Raw genomic sequence first — 25,588 nt, forward strand, 5'->3', positions numbered from 1 at the left:
TGACAGTGAAGGCAGCACGTGACTCGGGTCGGGTTCAGACACAAAAACAGAATAAATCAAGATCAATTATTGATCCCCGTTTGGGATCAATAATCCACCCATCAGCTGATCTGTGGAAGTTCTCTGTAGAACCAGAAAACGTTCTGAAGAACCCGTGTTCCTCTGAGAGAACGCCCGAGGACACACACACACACACACACACACACTGAACTACAGCAACAAACAACAAACAACAGTGAAGCAAAAACCACAGAAATAAACTCTGTGTGTGTGTGTGTGTGTGTGTGTGTGTGTGTGTGTGTGTGTGTGTGCGCGTGTGTGCGTGTGTGTGTTTGTGTGTCTCTGTGTATGTTGCTGTGTGTGTGTGTATGTATGTGTTTGTGTTGCTGTATGTGTCACTGTGTTGCAGTGTATGTGTGTGTCTTTGTGTGTGTGTGTGTGTGTGTGTGTGTGTGTGTGTGTGTGTGCTGCTGTATGTGTCACTGTGTTGCAGTATGTGTGTTGCTGTATATGTGTTTGTGTGTATATGTGTGTGTGTGTGTGTGTGTGTGTCTGTGTGTGTGTACTGTGTGTGTGTGTGTGTCACTGTGTGTGTATCTGTGTGTGTGTGTGTGTGTGTGTGTGTGTGTGTGTGTGTGTGTGTGTGTCTCTGAGTGTGTGTGCTGTGCTGTGTGTGTGTGTGTACTGTGTGTGTGTGTGTCTCTGAGTGTGTGTGCTGTGTGTGTGTGTGTGTGTGTGTGTCTGTGTGTGTACTGTGTGTGTGTGTGTGTGTGTGTGTCACTGTGTGTGTATCTGTGTGTGTGTGTGTGTGTGTGTGTGTGTCTCTGAGTGTGTGTGCTGTGTGTGTGTGTGTGTGTGTGTACTGTGTGTGTGTGTGTGTCACTGTGTATGTCTGTGTGTCTCTGTGTTTGCTGTACGTGTGTGTGTTGCTGTTCATGTGTGTGTGTGTGTTATGTGCTCACACACACACACACACACACACACACTATGAGGACAGTTAGTCTTGGTGGGTCCTCAGGTCCTCGTTGTTTTCCCATGATTCCCTGGCAGACGATTTTAAAAACCGTGGCGTCACAGCGGCGTCACGGCGTCGTGGCGTTGCGTGGCGTTGTGTCTGTGGGCTCCTGCCGACTCTCAGGCTGTGGAGCGGTAATCCTGTCAGAATCTGGTCTTCTCCAGGGAAGCGCCCACCAGCGGGATGAGATAATCCCACTTGTTCCCCTGGTTGTGGCTGATCCTCGTTCTGCCGCCTCTCAGCATCTAAAGTCTCAACGTGTCGGAACGAGGCCCATCAGCCACCAGGATCAAGGAAATGACACTTGATCTGAGAAAACTGTGGAAACACGTCGATTAGCGCTGGAAACAAGTGGGATTATCTAATCCCACTGGCAGATTATTTTACCTTGTTTGAAGAAAAACAAGGTTTGAGACTCAGTGACTTGTTGGGAGATTTTTTGCAGCTCTGAGTCGGGTTGGTGGGTTTTGTCCAGACAGTCTTCAGTTTAATGCAACATTAAAAAACACAGAAATAAAATAACAATAAAAGTGTGTTTCTCTCCCAAACTGAGATCCTGTCGGTTTGGATTAGGCCTGTCTCACCTGAACTTCCTGTTCCAACAGGAAATACAACAAATCAACAAAGTAAGAGCTCATTTCCTGGGTCTTTTGTCAACAGTAGCTCAGCTGGTTTGGGGTTTCTGACATGATCAACAGTTGCTTTTCCCCTTAAAGGACAAGTTCACTGTTTATTCACCTTGTCCCTGTCTACAGATGATGTATAACACACACATTAACACACACGTTAACACACACGTTAACACACACGTTAGTGAGCGGGTGACGTGTCGATCAGTCAGGAAACACAACCTGAAACAAACCCGTGTCACTTCCTCTCAGCAGCATCATTATTTTAATTCATGTTCAATTAGTCTGATTAGTTTGTTTGATGAAATGATGATTTATGTTGCACGTATTGATCTGTTTGTTCTGGATCCGGCCACTAGATGGCACTAGAGGTACTGACTCTGCTTCACCGGCTTCGAAACAAGTGAGGTTAGCGTAACGTTAGCAGACCGGCTAAATGAAATGAAGTGAAAACAGACAGATACACCAGATTCAAGCCTGAAAACAAACAGAATTTCCGAGATTAAAGGAAAAATAAACATGGATATTCTCTGAGATTACATGAGAAGAACCTCAAAAATTTATGAGAAAAAAAGATGAAAATTCTGAGATTATATGGTCATACATTTATGAGGAAAAAAATCTCACAAATTTATGAGAAAAAAAAAACTCGAAAATGAGTGTGCTGTTTTCCTCACAGTTCAGATGCTGATGATTTTTTTTTTTTTTAAATATTTGAGTTTTTTTCCTGAAAATTTGTGAGTCTCTAATCTCAGAATTTTCGAGGTTTTTCCCATAAATCTGTGCGTTCTTTTTTTTTTTTCTTCTCATACATTTACGACTTTAATCCCAGAAATTCTGAGTTTTTTTCTCGGATTATTCCCCCCCCCCCAGCTCTGTGATTTTGTTTTCCTCCCCGCCGTCGTCCTGATGCGCCGTCCCGCTGGAAACGAGGATGTGGAGGTGAAATAATGAGGTTGTTAAAAGAGGAAGTGACGGGGTTGAAAATCCCGGCGGCCGTGTTCCTGATCGTTTCCTCCTGAGACTCATTTCCCCTGACGTACAGCTGATCGCCTGCGCCATAAAAGCCTTTTCTCCCCACACAGCTTATTATATATACAGTATTTAAACATTATTAATGAACAGGCAACTCACTCTGATGATAAATTCAGGATCATTTTTTTTAAATAACCTCCTAAAACTTATTTTCACAATCAGACGTGCAGGTAATTGATTTTCACCTGCTTTACCTTGATGTGTTTTCCCATTTCATTCTTAACGCCCGACCATTTTACTGTTTCTCTTGCTGGCTTTTATGTTTTGTTGATGGCTTATTGGATTTTCTGTAAAAGAGAGCGCTTCAGTGTTTTTTTTTTTTTTTTTTTTTTATGTGGCCAAGATTCAGGAAAACAAGGCAGAATCCGTTTTGTAGCTGTCGGCTGTTGTCGCGAGTCGGCTTTAACAAGATGCTCTCCACTCCCCGCTCTAAATGTTTCACAAATGGAGAGTGGCTTTTGTAATTGCCAAGTGGAAAATGTAACAGTCCCCACTCTCAGGGCTAAAACCTCTCAATTATTGCTCCTGTATGCAAATGATTGTTGTCATGGCAATTACAGCTTAATCTCAGAAACCAGGAACTAAATTGCTTTTTTCATTTGGACTCTGTCACTGCGGACATCTGTCAGCAGCTTTATTTTATAACACAAAGGAACAAAACCCGCTCCTCTTTGATTATTCATTATCTGCCTTGTATGGATTTATGAACAAATGATGTTGAAAGATGAAATCATTAAATTAAAAGCACAAATGCTCTGGAATCATATGAAAATACTGAGGGGGGGGAAAGGTAGTCGTTGGTGCAACAAAAAAAAAAAAAAAAAAAAAATGAAATGCAGGCAATAGGAAATTTGTTCTCATCTCAGTGTGTGTTCAGTGTGCCGTCTCATTTAGGTTCATTACATACATCACATTGCATTATATTGTTAATCATACCATTTATTTTAATTTATCCTATTTTTATGTTGGCAAGGGATATCCTGAGAACTAAAATAACCCAAAAATAAATATACTTGTGGGCCTATGGATTTATGAACAAATAATGATAAAAGATGTTCTTGAGTAATATGAAAATGTGGAGAAAAAAAAACAGCAAAGAGTTAGTGCAAAGTAAAAATAAATAAAAAAAATGTAGGCAGTAGTAAATCTCTTTTGTATTCTGCTGTTGTGTGTTCAGTTTGACATCTTATCTCCTCTCATTACAATATATCAGATTGTATTATATTGTTAATCACATCAGTCCTTGTAATTTATCCTCTTTTTATGTAGGCATTCTCATTGAGATCTCAGTGTCAGGATGTCATAAAAGCATTCATAAAATGGCCAAAAATACACAGTCGCCTACAGCTTAATTCAAACTGTTACATTCAGCAACATACAGGGACTTCCTGTGTAAAAAAAAAAAAAAAAAAAAAAAAACAGTTTCAAATTAATGCAAGATATTGATTCAAAGTCAGTGAGGGTGACAAGAAATTATCATTTCAATAGGCTTTGTGGTCTGCTCCTTTTATAAGGTATATAACATGAGAAACCTGCCTCGCCAAGATCAGATTTTTTTTCCTCGAGTGTTTCCTGCCGACCAGTGCTGTGATGTCGTGTCGTAATTACTGGATTTAAAAGCCAGCAGAGATGTGAGGTGCAGCCGTAGCTTCAGAGGCACAGCCTCACACTGCAGATAAATATAATGCGATGCACTTCCCTCCTCGTCGTTAAAGAGCCAGACAAGTTTTTTGATAGGAATCACAATGGCGAGTGTGAAATGTATCTGCTGTAATAAGATGCAAGGCCCTGTGGTAAACTGCATCAAACGACTTCAAAGTATCGGGGACTGCGTGTGAATACAAAACGCCTCCGTATCAAATACAGACACCGCTGTGGATTGTACACCATGATTTAAAAAAAATATATCATTATCAAAAGAGAAGCAGGCTTTGGGCGTTTGCAAAAATCAATTTTCATCCTCAGTTTTTGGGAGAAGAAGTTCTAAACGGTTCTTTCTTAAAGGCGAACCTGTAATGTAGCCATCGTCTCATGTGTTTGTTTGATTGTACAAGTTCAGTTTAGGTGATCATATAAGCAGCCTGCCTGTGATTATAAGACATGATTAATATGATATGGGATATGATATCATATAGGTGATATCACCTGTTTACTTGAAACCATTGAGAGGAAAAACACCAGTTGTGATTCGTTAGTGTTAGTGATTGTCATTAAGTCATTTTTAAACTGAGATCTTAATTTTAATTTTCCTCTTTCCCAGGTTTTGTGAGTCTCCCTCCAGTGACCCTGAGACGCCAGGTGGGCGTGGCCGGGGGAAACGGATGCGACTGGCTATCGCCGAGCGACCGTGCGTTGAGCCCGCCCCTGCTGCCAAGGTCAGGGGGCTATCACAGCACAGGAGCCGCGGAGGGGGCATGGCTGGAACCGCCGGACCGATCCACAACAAGGGCCGCAGAGGCAGCCTGAACCTCATCAACAGTAACTGTCGTGCACCTCCTTCTTTCTTCACTGTGGAGGAGGTGAAACCCACCAACAGCACCTCCTCCCTCTCCTCCTCTGGGAAGCGAAAGAACAAGCCGCCGGCTGACCTGGACCTCAGCCTGGTCTCCTCTGACGACATTAAAAACGGGAATGGGAAGAGGATCCGGGCCAAGTCGCGCAGCGCCCCATCCACGCCACAGGGCAAGTCCGACCCCTCATTCATGGACCCAGGAGGAGGTTGCGCCTCCTCGCCGCCTCCCCCTCCCATCCTCATCGACTGCCCACATCCCAACTGCACTAAGCGCTACAAGCACATCAACGGCCTGCGCTACCACCAGACGCATGCACACCTGGACGTTGAGGAGCAGAGGAAGCCAGAGCTGGAGACCATGAAGGACGGGGAGAGCGAGGAGAGGCTGTCGGACTGCGAGGAGACCATCGGCGGCATGACGTACGACCTCTCAGAGACGAACAGCAACAACAGTAATGCTAACAATTCTGCAAAGAAGCCCGCCCCGCTGTACAAGGTGACAACTGTGGGCTCTCCCAAGAACAGACGTCTGCTCCTCAGCACTGACCACAGTCCCACAGCCAACTCCAAAACCAGAAGAACCTCACTGCTCAAAGACGGGCTGATTGATGACCTGAGCAACCTGCCCATCATCTCCAACATGACCGTGGTTCTGGAGAACTGCATGGTCCCAGACAGGAATTCCACAGTGGAGATGCCTAAGCTAGAGGCTGAGGGTCTGATTGACAAGAAGGGCGGAGGGTGTGATAAGGGTAAAAAGGCCAACGGGAAAGTAGAGAAACTGTCCAAGTCACGGACCAACCGGCCGATCGCTCCAGCCCCCGCTCCCCCCAAGCTCATCGCCATCCCCAACACGGCATACCCCACCAGCACCGGCACAGCAGATACCGGCACCCCACAGCAGCAACAGCAGCCCTCGCCCATGGCCGCCGTGGGCCTCACCAGTAAAAACCTTCCACTGAAGCCCATCAAACCAAAGCTGAGCATCGTCATGGAGCCGAGCCTGGTCAAAGCCACGCTGGTCACCTGCAGCAAAGAGACCAGGAAGAAAGAGAAACGGAGACTGAAGGACAAACACAACAAAGATGTGCCCACCCGGACGCCTAATGGGGACAGCGGTGGGATCAAAATGGAAGACAACATCGGGGGGTCGAAACTGGCTGCCAAGGAAGCTTCTGGAAGCCTTCTGAAGGAGCACCTCAGTAAGCAGGAGGTGATGAACGGGCTGACCGAGAGCCAGGAGAGCAGGATGGCCAGCATCCGCGCAGAGGCTGACAAGGTGTACACCTTCACTGACAACGCTCCCAGCCCCTCCATCGGCGGTTCATCGCGGCTTGATGCTGCTGGCAGTTGCCTGGCAACAGCGGATGGCAGCAGCAAGAACAACAGCCCCGCCTACTCCGACATCTCAGATGCCGGGGACGACGGAGGATCTTCAGAGTGCCGCTCGGATGGGCCTAGGTCCAAGTCTGGGTCATCTGCCTCCTCCGAGGTGAGCACCAACAGTAATCACGGAAACCCCAATAAAACCCCTCCTGCGGTATCCGCCCCATCATCGAAAGACCCCCAGTCCCCGTACTACCACGGCTACGAGCCGTACTACCTGCAGGGGTACATGCAGTCGGACAGGCAGAACAGCAGCAGCGCCGCCTTCCACAAGAGCTCGGCTCACGACGGCAAAGGGAAAGACAGGAAGGAGGAAGTAAAAGAGGATGACAAAAACTCCTCTCACGAGTTCTCGGACTCTAAGAAGGCCGACGGTCTGCCTCAGTCGCAGCTCCAGCTGGCGATGAGTCAGACCCAGACCGCCCTGGCCCAGTCGCTGTACTACGGCCAGTACTCCAGAGGACTGTACATGGACCAGAAACTGTTATTGGCCTCCAAATGCTGCGACCAGCCACCTGGTGCCAAGCAGAGGGGCGAGAGGGGGCAGGGCATGAGAGACAGCGACGAGGTTAAACACATGGTTGGGGGTTCACCTGGCGGGCCCATGCTGGCCAAAGGAGTGGACGGTGCCAAAGGGTGCTGTCCCAAACCCGTCCTGTCCTACGTGGAGATGGGTGAGAGGGGTGAAAGAGGAGAGAGGGGACAGAGTCTGGGGGCCAAGGCGGTGCACGGTGGCATGGTGGACCAACACCAGGTCTCGATGAAAGACTGTGATGACATCAAGTCATCCTCCTCTTCCTCTTCTTCATCACTCCACAACCCAAACAGTCAAACAGATCTGGACTCAAATGTTTCCTATTCCAGTGTAAGTTTCTCCCTCTGTCTATAGCCCGCCGCCGCCGCTGATGTGTTGGTGTGTTACATTGACTGTTGTCGATATACAGAGTATCACAAAGAGATTAATCATTCATTGTGTAACAACAAAAAACAATCGGTGCTAACAACAATGACAATGTGGTTTGTGTGGTGCTATAGATGTACTTTGGCAGCAGTCATTCGGATGAAAGCGAAATTGTGTGGTCTGACTTGATGAATGCAAATGGTTTTAATGTGTTGAGTGAGAATCGGGGTGGGAAATGTGTGATTTCAACTTTAGCTGTAAATGCCAAACATTCAACTCACATAAACAAGCGAAAGAAGCTTTTCTAATCCATAAATGTTGGTTTTGAGCTGATTTTGTCCAGATTAACCCGCCAGATCCACCGAGGCTGGGTTACAAAAAACAAAGCGGTTGATTTGTGCAAATTGTTGGGGGAGGTGACGCTGTTTTTTTTCCCTTCAGTTTGACCTAAATTGTGCAGTTTCTTAGATGCAAAACATTTTCTTTGATTTGTATCAGTGAGAGAGGGATGCCATACTCCTCATCCCACTTCAAAATGGCCGTCCGTCGCCTGTTGCAACGTCGTCATCCTTCATCAACATCACCCTCAGAGCCAATGATAGATGGTCTGTCTCTGGCTCTGTTCACACAAGTGCACAGTGTTTCCTCTATAGTCATTCAGCAGCGGTGGGCTGCCGCAGCAAGAAATTCCCTGCCCTATAATTGAACCTGCTTTCCCTTCTAAAAAAAACAAAAAACAAAAAAACACAAACGGGTTAACATTTAGACTTATCGATAAAAAAACTATCAAACTTTTGGGTCTGCAACTGGCTTTAGAACCAAAAACTGTGACAGAGACGTGGACGGACATTGAAACGACACCCTGCCCCCCAAAAAAAGTGACCCCCACCCACCACTGTTAACAAAAAATTATAGGGGAAACACTGCAACTAGCACCAACACTTGTCCCCAATCGATCTAGCCCTCAGACGGCCCGGCCTGGGCTCACCGCCTCGCTCACAGCAAATACTCGGAGCTACAGAGTCAGCATGGCGAGGAGGCCGAGGAGGGCGAAGCAGACAGGGCAAAGGATTGGGGAGCTACCATGGAGCCTGCCGGGGCCAAGATGACCACGGGGGGAGAGAGAGGAGGGGACAGAGGAGGAGGCGGCGATGCTAAAAAAGGCAGAGGCCTCGGATCCCACGACCTGCCCGCCGCCATCGACGCGGAGGACTCTGACAGGCTGGAGGGGCTCGAGGAGCAGGGCCAGGAGCCGATGGGAGGGTTGTCGGAGGAGTCCCAAAGCGCTCGGGCGGCGGTGTCTCCTCCCATGACCCCCCAGCAGCCCTACATCCAGTACCAGCACTCCTCCTACCCGCCCTACCTGGCCATGTGTGAGAGCGGCGGGGGCTCGTACAGAGGCGTGTCCCCGACCCTGGTCCACAACTACCCCGGTAAGAACCCGCAAACTATTCCACCAGCTTTGACCTGAAGAGTGAAAACAATCAGGTCTCTTATTTTTAGTTATTTTATCAGTAGAGAGTGTTAAAAACATTTCAGCACCGAGGCTTTTTCAGCATGCAGGGCGTTATTCCTCTTTAATCGCCACATTCAGCTCATCCACTGGTCAGAATAGTTTTTGTGACTGTGTCAGCGAAGGGATTTATTCACTCAGGGAGCTTTATTCAAAAGCACTATGGGGCAATTTTAGGAAAAAAACTTCATGTTAAATGCTCAGTGTTGTAATATACACAAAAGATAATGTCCTCTTGTTGTGAGTAGAGCGCGGGCCAAACCACGCGCTATGTGAAAGCCCTAATATGGCCACTAGAGGGCACATACACTGCAAAGCCCCATCAGTGAGATCGATGCACAAACTTATAAACACTGTTTGCCATAACTGTTGATGGTTATTGCTGCCATATGGAAGTGTTGCCCATCCTAAATGGTAATAAATGTCATATCCCAATGGGGAGGTTCTCTTTAGCCCAGACGCGTCAGAGGTACGGCCCCACGAGCATGTCACATCCGGCCCCCAAGATGCATTTAGGGAAAGCAGGGAAAAAAAGCAAGATTTTTTAAAAATCAAAATACTATTTTTTTTTAAATTGAAATATTTGCATCCAATTATTATGAACTCTGTGTAATAAGAAAAAAAAGAGGTTTCTATGATAAATTGATTCATTAATGGTCAATGATGAATTATGATAAATTAATTAGAGCCAGCACAACAAACTACCCACCAGCTGGAAGTAAAGGAATAACCAGACCGCTGCTGCGTTCTTCTGGTTTATCAAACCTGCTGTCAAAAAAGCAAAAGGTCGACATGAAATTTTGAATTTTTCCAGAAAAATGAAAAGAGCAGTTCTTTTATTTTCTTCTCAGAGGTAAACCTGTCGGTTGTGTATTTGTTGCATTTCTCTCCTCTGCTTGATGATATTCTACATGATGTGTTATTTTCATGAGCCAACATGCAGCTTCTCATTGATTGGTCGACTTTAAATTGATTGATTTAAAATACAGAAGAAAAAAAAAATCAAAAAGTTTCCTAAAATCTCCATGTGTCGGCTCAGGTCATACTGATGTTAGTAAAAAATAATCCGACCCCCGTGAAGGTCTCATTTGAGTGAGTGGAGCCCGCTAACTGCTAACTGATATGAGCCTGACAGGCCTGATTTAAGGTCACTGGGAGCTGCAGAGCAACCCTGGAGCTTGTGGGGATTCAGTGTCTTGCTCAAGGACACTTCAGCAGGGTGGGTGCTTGCTGTCAGGAAGGTTGTTGAAGGAATGTTAGACACTTTGGCGCTGCTGTAAAGACGGATCCAGGAGCCTGTGAGGGGCAGGCTGGCTCTGTGAGCTCTCACAACCAAATGAACTGTTTTGTTACTGCGTCGGCACCTTTCAAACGCATAAAATGTTCTTACACCCCAGGAAAATTACCCTGCGTGGTGTTATTTCAAAGGAGAGGGAGTGAACACTTGTAACTTTCAGGCATCTAGTTAGACAGATTCTTACAAACCTGGACTGAAACGTCTGCGATCAAAGCAGTAACTTATGGTAATTGGTGGAATATGGTGGAATTTTTTCCCTTTGATAGTTCATCAGGCGAGGGAAGCAGGTGATGAGAGAGAGACGGGGCTGGGACTGTGACAGCGAGGGCGTCCATCTCTGCTGATGTGACCCTCAACAGTAAAGTGACCCCTGCTGAACAGAATTTTACTAAGTCAAATCCACAGTTCTCATTCCTGTGAGAGAAATTAAAGTGAAGCAACATCCACATCACAACAAAAAAAAAAGTAGGCAAAAAATGATTCAAAAATATTTTTAAAAAATTAACCAAAGAAGAAAAAACACTCTCTTCACTGTTTAACAACTAGCACCTATTGCACTTTAACTTAAGCTGCTGTAAAAGATTGTAAAAATCTTTGTTTCAGGTTGTCATACACTAGGCCTGCAACTGATTATTATTTTCATTGTTGATTATTCTTTTTTTTTTTTTTTTTTTTTAGATCAGTTTATCATTTAGTGTACAAAGTCTGATGGGACGTGATCAGATCCCAGATCACCATCAGCCAAAAAACCCAAAATATTAACTTTTATAATGACATGAATGGAGAAAAGGAAGACAGTCTTAGCATCTCAGTGATCCTTGTGAAGCTGGAGTCAGAAAATGTTTGGTATTTTTAATGGATAAATGAGTAAAACAATCCATTGAAATTATAATCAATTAATTTTCTCTCAGTCGCCTAATTGATTAATCGATCAGTCGTGCCAGCGTGTGCTGTGCACACTTTGTGTCCGTGAGGATGCTCATCAGTGAACGTGCATCTCTCTGTCACTGCCTTTGTGCATGTGTGTGTGTGTGTGTGTGTGTGTGTGTGTCAGGTTTCCACTACCCTCTGTACGGTAAGACGGCGGGCAGGGAGGACTCGGAGGTGAGCCAGCCCAGCAGAGGAGGAGCGGTGAGCGGCAAACAGAGCGGCGACTCCTCGGCCCTGGAGCTCCTGCAGCAGCAGAGCCACCAGTACCACGGCAAGTCTCCTGCTGTGAGTACCACACACTGCAAACTCACCTGTCCCGAACCTCACCTGTCCTGAACTTAACTGTCTCAAACCTCACTGTCCCGAACCTCACCTGTCCCGAACCTCACCTGTCCCGAACCTCACCTGTCCCGAACCTCACCTGTCCCAAACCTCACCTGTCCCAAACCTCACTGTCCCAAACCTCACTGTCCCAAACCTCACCCGTCCCAAACTTCACTGTCTCAAACCTCACCTGTCCTAAACCTCACCTGTCCCGAACCTCACCTGTCCCGAACCTCACTGTCCCGAACCTCACTGTCCCAAACCTCACTGTCCCAAACCTCACCTGTCCTAAACCTCACCTGTCCTGAACCTCACCTGTCCTGAACCTCACTGTCCCAAACCTCACCTGTCCCAAACCTCACTGTCCCAAACCTCACCTGTCCTGAACCTCACTGTCTCAAACCTCACCTGTCCCAAACTTCACTGTCTCAAACCTCAGCTGTCCTAAACCTCACCTGTCCTGAACCTCACCTGTCCTGAACCTCACTGTCCCAAACCTCACCTGTCCCAAACCTCACTGTCCCAAACCTCACCTGTCCTGAACCTCACTGTCTCAAACCTCACCTGTCCTGAACCTCACCTGTCCCAAACCTCACCTGTCCCAAACCTCACTGTCCCAAACCTCACTGTCCCAAACCTCACCTGTCCTGAACCTCACTGTCTCAAACCTCACCTGTCCCAAACTTCACTGTCTCAAACCTCAGCTGTCCTAAACCTCACCTGTCCTGAACCTCACCTGTCCTGAACCTCACCTGTCCTGAACCTCACTGTCCCAAACCTCACCTGTCCCAAACCTCACTGTCCCAAACCTCACCTGTCCTAAACCTCACTGTCCCGAACCTCACCTGTCTCAAACCTCACCTGTCTCAAACCTCAGCTGTCCCGCACCTCACCTGTCCCAAACCTCACTGATCTAATGTTTACTAAACCACTTAAAGGAACACTCCAGCGTTTTGGGCAAAACACCTTTTCCAAACTTCCCCAAACTGAGACCAGATGTTGGACACCATTTCCACCTCTGGACGTCCAGTGGTTCAGTTCCTATGGGTAGCATTTCCTGTTAGCTTAGCATAAAGACTCAAAGTCTATGGGAGTCGTTAGCCTGGCTCCGTCAAAGTGAAAAAATAACCCTTCCAGCAGCTCTGAAGCGTCTGATTCACACAGTGGATCATGTGGATGGTTGAATACAAACAGATGAAAAAAAGGCAACAGGAATGGAACTTAATTTTTTGATCCCTGTTGATGTGGGTGAAATGAATGCCTGATATATCCTAATTATATTCTGGGAAATTAAATGCAGTCTACATAATGTGGAAATGTGTTTGCTCTATCATCACTAGCACAGAGTAAATAGATGACTTCATTTGGAGGCGTTAGTGGCCAAAGTGTGAAAATTTGATTACTGTTATATCTCCTGTTTGGAAACTGCAAGAGAAAGCAAATGCATGCAGCCTGCACAGCTTCCACAGCTTCCACCTGCACAGCCACAACGAGCCGCCGGTCTTATCTTACACAGATGGTTGACTCGTGCATATGAAGAGGATCTGCTGCCTGATATCACAACGCTGCGCAGGAAAGTGAAAATGTTTCATTAAGAAGCCCAGCACGAGCAGAAAACTTCCTCTGATATGCAGCAGCGCTTATTTAAAATTCACCGAGCGGAGCGGCAGCCGGCGGCTCAGTTCAGAGCTGCAGAACAAGATGTTTGCCTGAGAGCCGGCGAGCCATGAAACGCTGATTTATCCTCACCTGACTCCACTGTACCGCTCTGCCATCGCCCACATCACCTGGGCTGCAGCTGGGTCTGCAGTCCGTGTGTGAGCCATGTTAACCTGTTAACCAGTTAACAGGTTAACAGGTTAACGTGTTACTGCCAAACACGGGAAGAGCAGCAACACGTCCTGACACTTTCACCTCAGCTGTTGTGCTGCTAATTGAGTTTTTCTTAAGGAGAAGTCACATCACTGGTGTAAAATCTCCTCGAGTAGAAAGCACCATATTTAATAAAATCTACCCAAAATAAGTGAATGAGTTATTTATGTATGAAGATGACACCAGCAGAGAGCTCCAGTATGAGATTCTGTACGTGTTTATCAGCTACGTTAAAAAAAATCTTGTTAAAACAAAAGTCATTCATTCATTTCATATGATGATCATATCTGTTTAACATGAACAATCAAAACACCCATTTCCAATAGCAGAGCTGTAGCATGGAGTGCGAAAGCTGATGAAAGGAAGTTCACCCTGCCTCCCTCGCCACGGTAACCGCCAGCAGACAGTTTTCCTTTCCTAGGATGGCGACAGAAAGTTTTACATCTCATCACATCCTAGGAAAATAAAATTGCCAAGCCCAGATTCACTCTCGCTGTGGAACGAGTTTTGTCCACTCGCCCTTCCTCCTCGCTACACTTCCTTCCACGATTTTCATCGTTTGCTATTGGATGTCGTGCTACTGACGTGGCACCACGCTACGCTGTGATTGGCTGGGAGCTACACACCTGCTGCCCAGACACACACACACACACACCAACACACACTGCTAGTGGCTCACAGTCATGATGGAGAGGGTTAGTTTGGTATGAATCAGTACTTTATTGTAGGAAAATCCTCCTCATTCTGCCTTTAAAGTCTGCAGTTTGAGTTGAGATCAGAGCGAAACCAATCACATGTTTATTGCGCAGATAAAATGCTGCTACAGGTGTTTTCTAGACATAAACATCAAACTTTGATTTTTGATGTGGACCCTGAACCCGGGGCTAACTGCAGTTTGTGAGTGTGAATGGAAGCTGACCACAGCCACAGGAAGCCAGGGCTAAGATTAGGCTAAGTCTGAGAAACACACGTGTAAAAAAGGCATACTTATGTCAAAATAAATAAAAAATAACTCTGTTAATGTATTTTTTGAAAAGGACACAAATATGCTGCAAAATTACAGTAACAGCAGCAGATGGCGTCTTTCCTTCCTGTCACTGAGACGAGTTTGAGCTCCTTTAAATAGTTTTGTTCGGCGGCTGTCAGGTGAGCCGAGCGGCGGCGGGAGCGAGAACGCCACATGTTTCATTAACGTGCGCGACATGAGGGGAGCGGCTTCCTGGCTGAACCCGCGGCTCTGTGTGTTCAAACAGCCTGGAGAGAAGGGTTCCCCGGAGGGCGAGCGAGAGACGGAGCGAGAGAGGAACCATGTGTCGTTCGCCCGACACCTTCACACGCACCATCACACACACCTGGGCATGAGCTACAACCTGATGTCAGGACAGTATGACATCTACCAAGGTAACACTGCACACTCTCAGCTCGGGCTCACGATGAGAGAATCACAATGAAAGTAACTTTGTATTAATGATTTAAACAAGATAAAAGACCTTTTTTCCACTTATTGAAATACAAATTTTTATCTTTCCAGTGACACGTTTGCTTTTCTTATTGTCTTTGTGTCGAGTTGAGTCATGGATTTCTTACTATCTGCCATGTAAATGGTAGGTGTGTCTCACTGTGTGTGTGTTGTGTGTCACAGGGCTGCTTGCTGGTGTGTGTTGAGGGTTTGATAATTCACACCAGACGTGTGTGTTGTGCTCTTCTTCCTCTTTTCTGTGCTGAAGGGTTGAGCTCCAGATCGCTGGTCTCCAGTCAGCAGGTGGCAGGACACTCCTCTGCTGGTAGGCCGCCGTCCGCCTTCTTATTTTTTTTTTTATTTAATACATCTTGTGTTTTTTTTTTATATACAGAAATTACAGATGAACAAATTATTTTCTGTCTGATTAGAATGAAACAGACATTATGATGAAATAGAGATTAGGGGGTAGGATTAAACAAGTTTTACTTCTTCCTACTCCTTTTCGAGCATGTTAATGATGATAGATGCATCTTATTTTATTATATTTTTCTTTATTTTACTTTACTTTTGGACCTTTGTTTTCTTATTTACCTTTATTTAGTATTGGTTATTATTATTTTGTTTTTGTTTGTTTTACTGCTGTTATGTTCGAAATAAAGATCTCAATCCATCAATTAACGACCGAGCCGGGCTTTTCCTCTCTGTGCTGCTTTTGTTTTTAGTGCCAGGGCAGGTTCCCTCAGCGCCGACGCCTGCAGCCTCACGCTCAGGCTGCGCCCCCTTCACATGCTCCGTCTGTGGCTTTAACATGCTGCAGTGAAAACCTGGAGTCTGTGGCTATCTGAGGCTAGATTTTATTCCACTGTCTTAACAAAATTCACTTCATTTCCTTTTATTTGCCATTTTTGGGGGGGATTTCTAGGGGCAGTTATAATTTAAAAAAAAACAAAAAACAAAACAAACAAACAAAAAAAAAACAATTATAATAATTTTAAAGTAATTTTGTGATAATATTATAGTACTTTATTTATTTTTTTTACAGTATTTGGAATAATTTTATTGATTGATTTTTTCTTGTTATACAATTTTAGTAATTCTGTAATTTAGTAATCCAGGTTTTTATGGTGATTTTTTTTTCTTGCTTTTTGCCATCTTATAATGATGTGATAATTTTATAGTATTGTATTTTATTGTATTTTCTTTTATTTCTTTTTTTTTTTTTTTTAATGATTTTTGGGGCACTTTGTAGTGATTTTTCTTGTTGTCATTTTAGTAATTTCCAGGTATTTTTTTCTGTTTTTTTTTCTAATTTTTGGGCTAGTTCTTGCTAAGATGCCTTTCACCAGCATGTAAACACCAGAGATCTTGACATCAACCCAGCGTGTTCCAGGCTGCGTTCCCTCAGCAGAGTTTTGACTCGTTGGTTTGATCACCAGCCTGCGGCCTGGTTCTGATGAGTGTGTTTACATGCAGTGATCAGCCGAGACAAAGCTTCAGTTTCAGTGTCAACATGGTTTGAAGGCCTGCAGTTTCTCTAATAATCCAGTTTACATGGGCCCGTTTAGTAATCGCCCAGCTGTTTGCCAGTCTGTTGCACTGTGCCAAGCTGTGGATGTCAAAGTACAATATCTCAGTTACTATGACGGCGTATCAGGGCCATAGAAACAAAAAATGACAGAGCCAGGGAAGGGAGGGTAAAATTCCCAGAAAATAACTCAGAAATTCCAGAGATTAAATTCGCAAATTTAGGGGGAAAAAACGCAGATATTCTCTGAGATAAAGGTGGTAAATCTACGAGGAAAAAACTAACAAATTTATGAGAAAAAAAAAAACATGAAAATTCAGAGATTATAAAGTTGCAAATTTTATAAGGAATAAAAAACAGAAAACTTGTGATTTGGTGGTGATTTTCACCCAGAATCCCAATCTCCTCCTCAGCATCTGGACTCTGGAGAGACGTTGCTGTGACTTGGGCCGATTCAGAAGAAAACAATCTGCTGATTCTGGGCTCAGATCAGCAGGATCTCCTTGTTCCTGAATCCCATGTCAGAGTAGAATCTGCTGAGGGGATCAGCTGCAGGCCTGAGACACGGCCAGCAGCAGCAGCGATATGATTTTCTCATAAATTTGTGAGAACTTTAACCTCGGAAATTTGTTACGTTTTTCCTTGGATTATCACCAGATTGAGCAGAAATGTATATGTACTAACTTGGTTTTGGATACTTTAATTATCGCCATCTAGTACTCCAATTAAAATCAGTTGAGTCTGAATTATTAGTTTGCACTAGTTTTAAACTAAAAATGCTCACTGACTCTGTATTATTAGCGCCACTTATGCTCCTTTAACAGATGAATACTGTAGTATTGATATGATGCTGTGATCCTTATATTCTCACACACATATACACAGTGCAGTGGCTCATATGGACTAGTTGATTGCAATACTGTGTCTTTTTAAGTTTATATTGGCCTTATTTACAAGACAGAGCAGCAGTTTCTGTGCTGAATATCTTACAGCCCTGATGGGTTCTCTGTGTGGATCCCAGGCTCTTGGTTTATGGACTTAGTATGCATTTTATAAAATGAATCGGTAACCCCCTCGGCCGCTTAATAAACTGATCCGAAATGCAAACAGTGAACAAAATGAGATACAGAATTGTCTCATTTTCAGGCAGTCTGGTGGGTCAATAAATCTAATTTCCACCTCTCCCCTGGGAAAGGTGGGACGTTGTGCTTCTTCTCCTGCTTTCTAAAGTTTGTGCCTTGTAGCCTAAATTATAATCGAGATAGATCATTACTTACGCTGCAGTGTTTTCCATATATTTTCATATATCACTGCTTTTGTTTGAATGCATGAGAGAACACAGAGGGAACGTGCAACGCAATTAAAGAGAAAAAAAAAAAGGGACTTGTTCGGCTGCCAGGTCGACTCTGGGGGAAACTCTGATGTGCACCACTTTGAAAATAGCACACATGTATTGGTAACTGTTATATAAAAGCAAAAATACCCAAAAGGGAGTTCATTATTGGCTTGACTGACATGGGTCTACCGACAACGACTTCTCTTGAAATGCCAAAAAATGACTAACTCAGTGAAAAAGCTGCTGAAACCACAGTCGGGCCTTCATGGGACACGAAGGCCTCGTTCAGACTGCAGGCCAATCAGATCTGTTCCTCAAATCAGATCTTCAACACAGACCGTCCACACTGTCGATTTGCAGGTCAGATTTGTGCGGTCCAGACATCACCGACCTATCGGCAGGGGTTGCTATGGTAACGACGTAGGTTTATCATCACGGAGGCATGAGGAGTGATCCATCCATCATGTCGCCGTGTCAAGTCGCTGCAGAACGTCTCCGTCGCATCGGACAAATTCAGCGACGCAGGAGGCAGAGATTAATTAACGTATCCATGGTAACAGCAGCCGATATCATGCACTTCTGTCACTTTGAACTGACGTTGTGTGACGTAACAGACACTTTGACATCCTGTTTGAGCGTCCAGAGCGTCCACACCGAGACACATCTGGACAAATCAGATTGGAATCACATTTGAAGCCTCCTTTAGATGTGTTTTTTTTTTTTTTTTTTTTTTTTTTTTTTTTTTTTGGCTGCCCAGACTTTGTAAAATCAGTCTGGATGTGACAGAAAACGGATTTGGGCTGGCAGTCTGAACGAGGCCTAACCTGTCCACTGAAATGAGATGAAGTGGTCCTTCTCTCAGGGTCAGTCTGCAGAGTGATGCTGGACGAGAGCGGAAAACGACTGGCATGTTAAATGCACGTGTGTGTGTTTCTTTTTTTGTGTCTTTGTCTCCGCAGAGAGCGAAGGGAAGAAGTAGGACCATGTGACCACGTCTCACATGAGGAACGGCAGATTTATCAGACATCAATTCCATGGTGTTGAATAAGCTTCGCCTCGCTGAGAGGCAGAGAACAGAACAAAAAAAAAAAAAAAAAAAAAGAACACGAAACAAAACAAAAAAAACCTCTTTCATTTCTTACTAACAACAACCATCCGTTTTATAACACACCACCGAGGAGCAGACGGACGGACGGACGGACAGACGGACGAGGAGACAGACGAGCGGGAAAGTGGGACCGGGATCATTTTGAAGGACAAAGTCAACTGTAAAAATACAAATAAATCCAGAAACTTGAGACTTTTGAAGCTTTCAATTTTGCAGAATTTGGACGGAAGCCTGCAGGCGGCGTGTATTAAAAAAAAAAAAAAAAAAAAAAAGGAACAACAACAGCGCCGCCCGCCCACTCAGCCCCCCCACCCCACCCCCACGGCTGCGTTGTTCAACTTTATAAATGCACATTTATCGTAGTGTAATATGATCATATGATTGAATGTACTGATGATGACTTACATTATCCCAATAGTGCTGATTGTTTTTTCTTTTTTCTTTTTTTCTTTTTTTAAAAAACTCCTATTGGGAAAACAGCGTTAGGAAGCTAAAAAGTCTATTATTACCATTCTGATTATTATTATTATTATGATTACTGAAGTGGTCCTCCTCCCCCCATAGTGCTGACGCTACATTTGTATTACTAACCTGTACTTGAGCGTAACCATGTTGATTGTATTGTCTTTATGTGAGAGTAAACCTTCACATCTACCTGCCCAGTGCCATGTAGGAACCCAGTGGTGTATATATTCTGTATAGATTCATGGCAGAGCACTAACATGCTTTATCGTACTCTATGTTTATCTCCATCAGCCGTGCAGGGGAGCAGCGGCCCGCCGAACCGCAGCCACATGCAGCGAATCCACAGGAAAGCTCATTACCACATGCAGTTTGCTGTTTTTTGGGCGAACACGGCGTGTAAAAAAGACGCCGCACCAGAGACGGGACCGTGTGTTCAAGTTCAACATACTGAGATGCAAAAATGTCACAGACAAAAGAATAAATCACAATATTAGTTGCATTTAAAGCGGATTGGGATTGTCACGATACCAGAAATTCAGTGGTCGATACCAGTAGCAGAGAATTTCCACGATACCCCGATACCCGTTTTGATGTCGCAGTAAAAAAACAAAACAAAACAAAACAAACAAAAAAAAACATACGGTCCTTTATTTAAATCTGTTAAGCATTCAAGTATTTGAGCCTTCAAGTGTTTAAAACAAAATGTAAGTCAACTGTGCTTAAATCACAACTTTTTAGATTGCTCAACAGTGTCCAGCAGAAACATGAGAAAAATATGGAAATAATAAACAGGTTTATGAGTTTTTAGAAAAAGAAACAGCTGTTTGATGGGAACCTTCGATGGCGACGTTTACATATTTTGTTTTGTGAATTTATTATCGTCCCCTGAGCCTCGAACGCAAAATCCTGCTTATCTTTCATGTGTGTTTGTCTCTTCTACAGTGCACACTTGAACAAGCATAAATCGTCTTTAGATAGATAGATAGATACTTTATTCATCCCGAATGACATTCACAATAGCGCCTCCGTCAGTTCAGGAGGAATGCTACGGCCCGCTGAAGGCCAAATCTAAATAAATACTAAATCTAAATAAATGCATCCGGTGCCTACAGTACAAAAAACGGGTACCATCGTATTTTTGGACTGTTGGCATCAACTTGGTACTGAGGTATCGGTTCTCGTGGCGTCCAAGTTATATTTTTATTATTTGCACTAACGACAAGATTTTGAACAGTTTACCTTCTAGCAGCCCGTGACATCGCTAGAAAGATTTGTGGCTCAGAAATTAACACAATAACATAATTAACGCGGTTTGGTAGCTCACCTGGTGGAGCACGTGCCACTTATAAAGGCCGAGTCCTTAACGGCAGTGGCCGGGGTTTGAATCCGAGCCTAAACTTCTATCTAACACATCGTATCGTGGTTTCATTGAATCCTGATGCCCATCGTCCCATCTCTGGTGGATTCTAGAGTAATTAATGACACTGGCTCGATGCATTTATGTAAAATTCGAGTGCGTACACTGCGGCCCCAGTTGCGAACACCAACCTCGGCGGCGCGATCGTCGATTTTCAAAACTGGGGATGCAAAATTGCGCCGGTCAAAGCATCCCGTCACGAGCTCAGAGTCCCAGAGTTTTTGGCGGCGCCGCTGCTCCCTTGCCCTCTACAGGTTGACCCGGCTTGAACTCACTCCAGAGCCTCTGATAGACGGAGTTTGGTCAGGTTGAACTTCTGGTGCCATACCACTGCCACTTCTTTACAAACTGAGAACCGTTGGCTGTAAATAGGGAAACCAAGCCTTCTGTTATCGCCCATACTTTTGTGCTACCTTGATCCAAACTCTGGGTGCTGTCCTGCCATCTTTCTCACGGACCGGACTGTCAGAGCCTCGCCGCAGAACCTCCGGTCGAGTGATCAGACGTACGCAGAGATGTGTGTGTGGCCTGAAAGCAGTGGAGGCGGCTGTGGGGCTGTCAGGGCAGCTCTTGTCTTTGCTCCCCGGTAACACCTGCAGAGCTGCCAGCAGTACCTGCGTGAGGATGAGGAGGAAACATGAGGCTGAGATCACATGGGACACTTTCTGAACATGACTTCCTTGTCTATTTGTGATGGTTTAGTCGCGGCAGGTGTACTTCTCCTCAAAAATGCACCTTGCTCATCATGACATTCCTATAGTTTATCTTATCCATCAGCGTCGTCCCCTGTGTTAAGCCACAGTAAGCTAATGCTAATTGCACGGCTTGCCAGTTGGCCGACTTGGTTGCGTAGCGATGAGACGCTCCGTGAAGAGTTTGACCTCCTTCTCACTTTGTGTCGGAGCGAGGGAAAAGTGTCCCATCTGGTCACAGCCCGAGTTGATTCATCAGGTTTAAAGTAAGCAATTATCCAAGCTACTGTTCAATTACTGTAGTCAGCCATGTTGGTGAAGAGCTGCGTCCCAGTTTGGCCAGTTTGTGTTCCATCTGAGAGTTCTGCGCCTGACTGGGATGATCTAACAGTAATCCCGGGTTAGAAAGTCATATGTTCTGTAATCCCAGCAGGACTACAGGATGGGTCTCGGTTGTACTGGAGTTTTCTCCAGAACAAAGACGTGTCGGCTGTAAATGTAGAACCGAGTCCCTCGTCACCTTGTCGGGCCGGTGCCGAGGCTCTGCCCGCGGTACCTCCAGCCCCGAGGCAGCCATGACAGCAGCCATGATGGAGGTCCAGAGGAGAAGAGGCTGTGCTCAAATAATGATCAGATCAATACCTGGGCTACTGACAGATAAAATAGGTAAAATAATACAATTAAAAATAAAATAAAATAAACCCAGAGTGCCAAGCTATTATAAAAAACAACAATCAAGAAAATAAATAAATAGATGAGGTATAAAATAAATAGTAAGGACTTGAGTTTGACTTTAAACATACCGTATTTCCCCAATTAATCTCCCGGGCGTTTAATACGCAAAATCAACTTGGACCCCAGGCGTTTAAAAGAACCAGGTGGCTATTCGCTGCAGGCCTTTATTTATTTTTGCACAGACCTGCACCAGGCCATTATCGTAACGACAGCTACCGTCCAACATATTTACAGTCGGTCGATTTAAGATTACGGTGCACCTTTTTTTCCTAACGTTAGCTAGCGCTCTTATTTTGACAGAAAACGGAAGTGCCACACAGTTATTATGTGGCTAACTGTTTACGTCTGCAAAAATAAGGTGAATAGCCTTATTTTTGGTTACCACAATATAATGCAAATAATCGCCCCGGCGGTTATTCGGGTGGGCGTTTAATACGCAACATGGGTGCAGACCCCAGGCGTTTATAAGAACCAGGCGGCTATTTGCGGCCGGGCGATTAATTGGTGAAACAGCATTGGTAGCAGCATCCTCTGCTGCCCTCGGGTCCTCAGGAAGGCAGTTTCAGAGTCTTGGACCCTCGTTATAAAAGGAAGTAGCAGAAACAGCACAGAACTGAATCCAATCAGCTGTTCACAGATCTGCAGGCCTGGAGAAACACCACAGATTTAGACCAGCGGAGCTGAAAATGACCAGCAAGTGATTTACAGCAGGTGCAGATCTTTACTCCTCATCTTATCCTGAGAAAACCATCGCTAAACTGCACCGTCTCTGAACAATTTGAGAGCGCTGGTCTAAAACTGCGGGGTTTTTCTGCAGCTGCAACTCGATGGTTCACAGCCGCTGTCGCCCAGAAACACTGGACCTCCAATATGGCCACCAGAGGGCGCTACGTAGGCAGAAAGCCACGTTCTGCACTCTAAAGATCAGGGCCCGTATTTACCAATCTTCTCAAAGTGACAATTCAGTCTTAAGTGCTGAGAATTTCTGAAATTTACTGCTAGTTTCGAACTTCCGAAAGCAACTTGAAGCTAAAAGCTGAACTGAAGGTGATGATGATGCTTCGTTTCCTTGCCAGAGGAGAAACGCAGCGACGCGATGAGGATCACAACCATCAATCAGCCAAATTGATAACGAAACAATTATGGCCTCCCAATAACACCCCATGCAAATAGTTGCTTCCCAGGAGCCGGAGGTGCAGTTGTATGACATTTCTGAATATTGTTAAATAAGAAATTGAACTCGGTGATTGGTCCTGGCCAAGGTTTTCCAATTGCATCAGTCAAAATCCCATTGTCGGCACAGCAAAATGTGGAAAACCAGCTCAAAGAGTTTGTATTTGTAATGTGTGTGTCTTTTTTAATGGTTACACACAGAAACCTGAGTCCGGCTGATTATCCTGTTCGTTGTGAAAAACAGGCCGAATCCAAACGGCGTCACGGTGGAAAAGCAGCTCCAGCTGATCAGCACAGAAACTGAAGGGGTTTGTTTCAGTCTCTGCGGTGATGAGCCTGTCAGCTGGACGTGACATCGCCTGAGCCAAGCATCTTGTTGTTGTTTTTTACTCTTCCAGTTCATGTGAGGTAACTCTGAGCAGCTCGATCAGTCCGGGCCCAGATCATCTCCAGTGCGACACACACGCCGCGGAGCCAACATGGCTGACTACCCAAACCACAATGGCCAAGCGTTCTCTAGCAGCGGCTCTGCCTCACACACAACACCTTACCTGCATCGTATAAGTGGTCGTTCTATTACTTGAATATAGTGCTATGAACTCTGTTTACAAAATACTGTCATCTTTTTGGGAGACACAGTGTTGTCTTATAAGGCTGCTTGGTATGTTCAGTTCATCCACCCGGTGTATCCAGTTAATAAACATAAACCTGCTGTTGCTTTTTTATACTGTATATGCCTTAATTCATATGTTTGGCAATCATGATTAAAGGATGTTTATATATAGTCTGTTGTCTCTTGGGGTTTTCCTTCTCAGATGCTGCCAGCTCATTTTTTTGATTGATGTGTCTTTAAAAAAAAAATCCTAATTTGCTATAATATCACTGTAGACAGTTATAGTGTGCATTATCTACTCTATAATGAGCATTTGTTTTTTATATGGTGTCACCAGGACTATAATGTTCCTGTAATAATCCTACAGGGATTTTTGTTGCCGTGCCACTGACTTTCATAACATCCTCTGCTACCACTGTGTTTCTATTGTGGTGTACTCTGTATATTTTTATCGATTGTAGGTGTGTGATATTCTAAAGTTGCACTGTGACATTTGCAGAGCTCCCATCTAAAATGTATTACAGGATTAGAGGATTATTAGGATCAAGGTTATTACAGGGGAGACACAAGTGTGAGATTCTGAGATAATGAGTTTTGCTCTTTATCAGCTGCAGAGCCGCGGTGTCAGGTCGCTCCTCTCTGTTTTAACCGATAAGACTTGGCTTTAAATGCAGATTTGTATGGCACGCTCCCCGCTCTCTCCTGTTTAATGGCAGAGTGAAGAAGCTGCACTTCAATAAGATTAAGTCCCTAATGGACTCAACTTTTGAAACTTTCAGGCTTCAGCTGTTTTCAGCCGGCCTGCATGTTCACCAGGAGAGATATTAGAGGTGTAAAATTGAAGAATTAATGAATATACTGACTGTATTTTTATCTTTGTCTTAAATAGTCTAAGCAGACTTTTGCCTTTGAGAGAATATTTGTTGATTTCATATTGTTCTCCCAAATCCCTTAATGAAAAAAAGTTATTTTTGCAGATAAGACAAAATACAGAGAACACTGGGAATGGTAATGTTTTTTTGTTTTTTTTCTCCCTGATGTGCCAAAAAAAAAGAAAAAAAAAAAGAAAAAAGAAAAAAGGAAATTGTGACCAAAACCACAACACAAACCGAGCTACACCCCTAAAAGATATATTTCTAGTTTTTTTTTTTTTTTTTTGAGTAGCAGCTCTACATATACAAACTGTACTTCATTAGCTGCAGTGGTAGTAGTAGTAGTAGCAGTAGTAGTAGTAGTAGTAGTAGTAGTGGTAGTGATGGTAGTAAATAATGTTCTGGATAAGCTGGATCAATTTATTTTATGCTTGATTTATTAATATCTTTACAACTAATATTGTTTTACTTCACTTATCTTGACGTTTTATTGATTTACTCACTACTTTTTAATTCCTCAATAATCATAATTATTAGTATTATTATTGTTGTTGTTGTTGTTGTTAATACACTACTTATTACTTGTAACTTCCCGCCTTCACACTTTCTCCAGGGAACCGACTTCATTTACTCATTTATTTGCTTGTTTCTGTAATTGTTTGTATTGATGCTGATGCACTCATACAAAGATCGTGTGGTGTCGTCCTGCTGTCTCACTCCCCGCCAGCAGAGGGCGCCGAAACTCCCGAGCGGCTCCGTCATCACTTCCGCTTTTA

The 25,588-nt window shown here is 44.4% G+C and overlaps 1 protein-coding gene across 1 annotated transcript in view; it reads left to right on the forward strand.

Annotated features, from left to right (window-relative positions):
• znf608 (zinc finger protein 608) overlaps positions 1-19,117 on the forward strand; it is a 69,500-nt gene extending 50,383 nt beyond the window's left edge. Inside the window, exons 4-9 of the mRNA XM_030059240.1 lie at positions 4,940-7,442; positions 8,440-8,911; positions 11,343-11,475; positions 14,667-14,815; positions 15,142-15,198; positions 18,697-19,117. Of these exons, the coding sequence (XP_029915100.1) occupies positions 4,940-7,442; positions 8,440-8,911; positions 11,343-11,475; positions 14,667-14,815; positions 15,142-15,198; positions 18,697-18,716 (3,334 nt within the window). The 3' untranslated portion in view covers positions 18,717-19,117. The remainder of the gene's footprint in view (positions 1-4,939; positions 7,443-8,439; positions 8,912-11,342; positions 11,476-14,666; positions 14,816-15,141; positions 15,199-18,696) is intronic.
• The last annotated feature ends 6,471 nt before the right edge of the window (positions 19,118-25,588 follow it).

Source organism: Myripristis murdjan, chromosome 9, assembly GCF_902150065.1.
Source record: "Myripristis murdjan chromosome 9, fMyrMur1.1, whole genome shotgun sequence".
Classification (NCBI taxonomy): domain Eukaryota; kingdom Metazoa; phylum Chordata; class Actinopteri; order Holocentriformes; family Holocentridae; genus Myripristis; species Myripristis murdjan.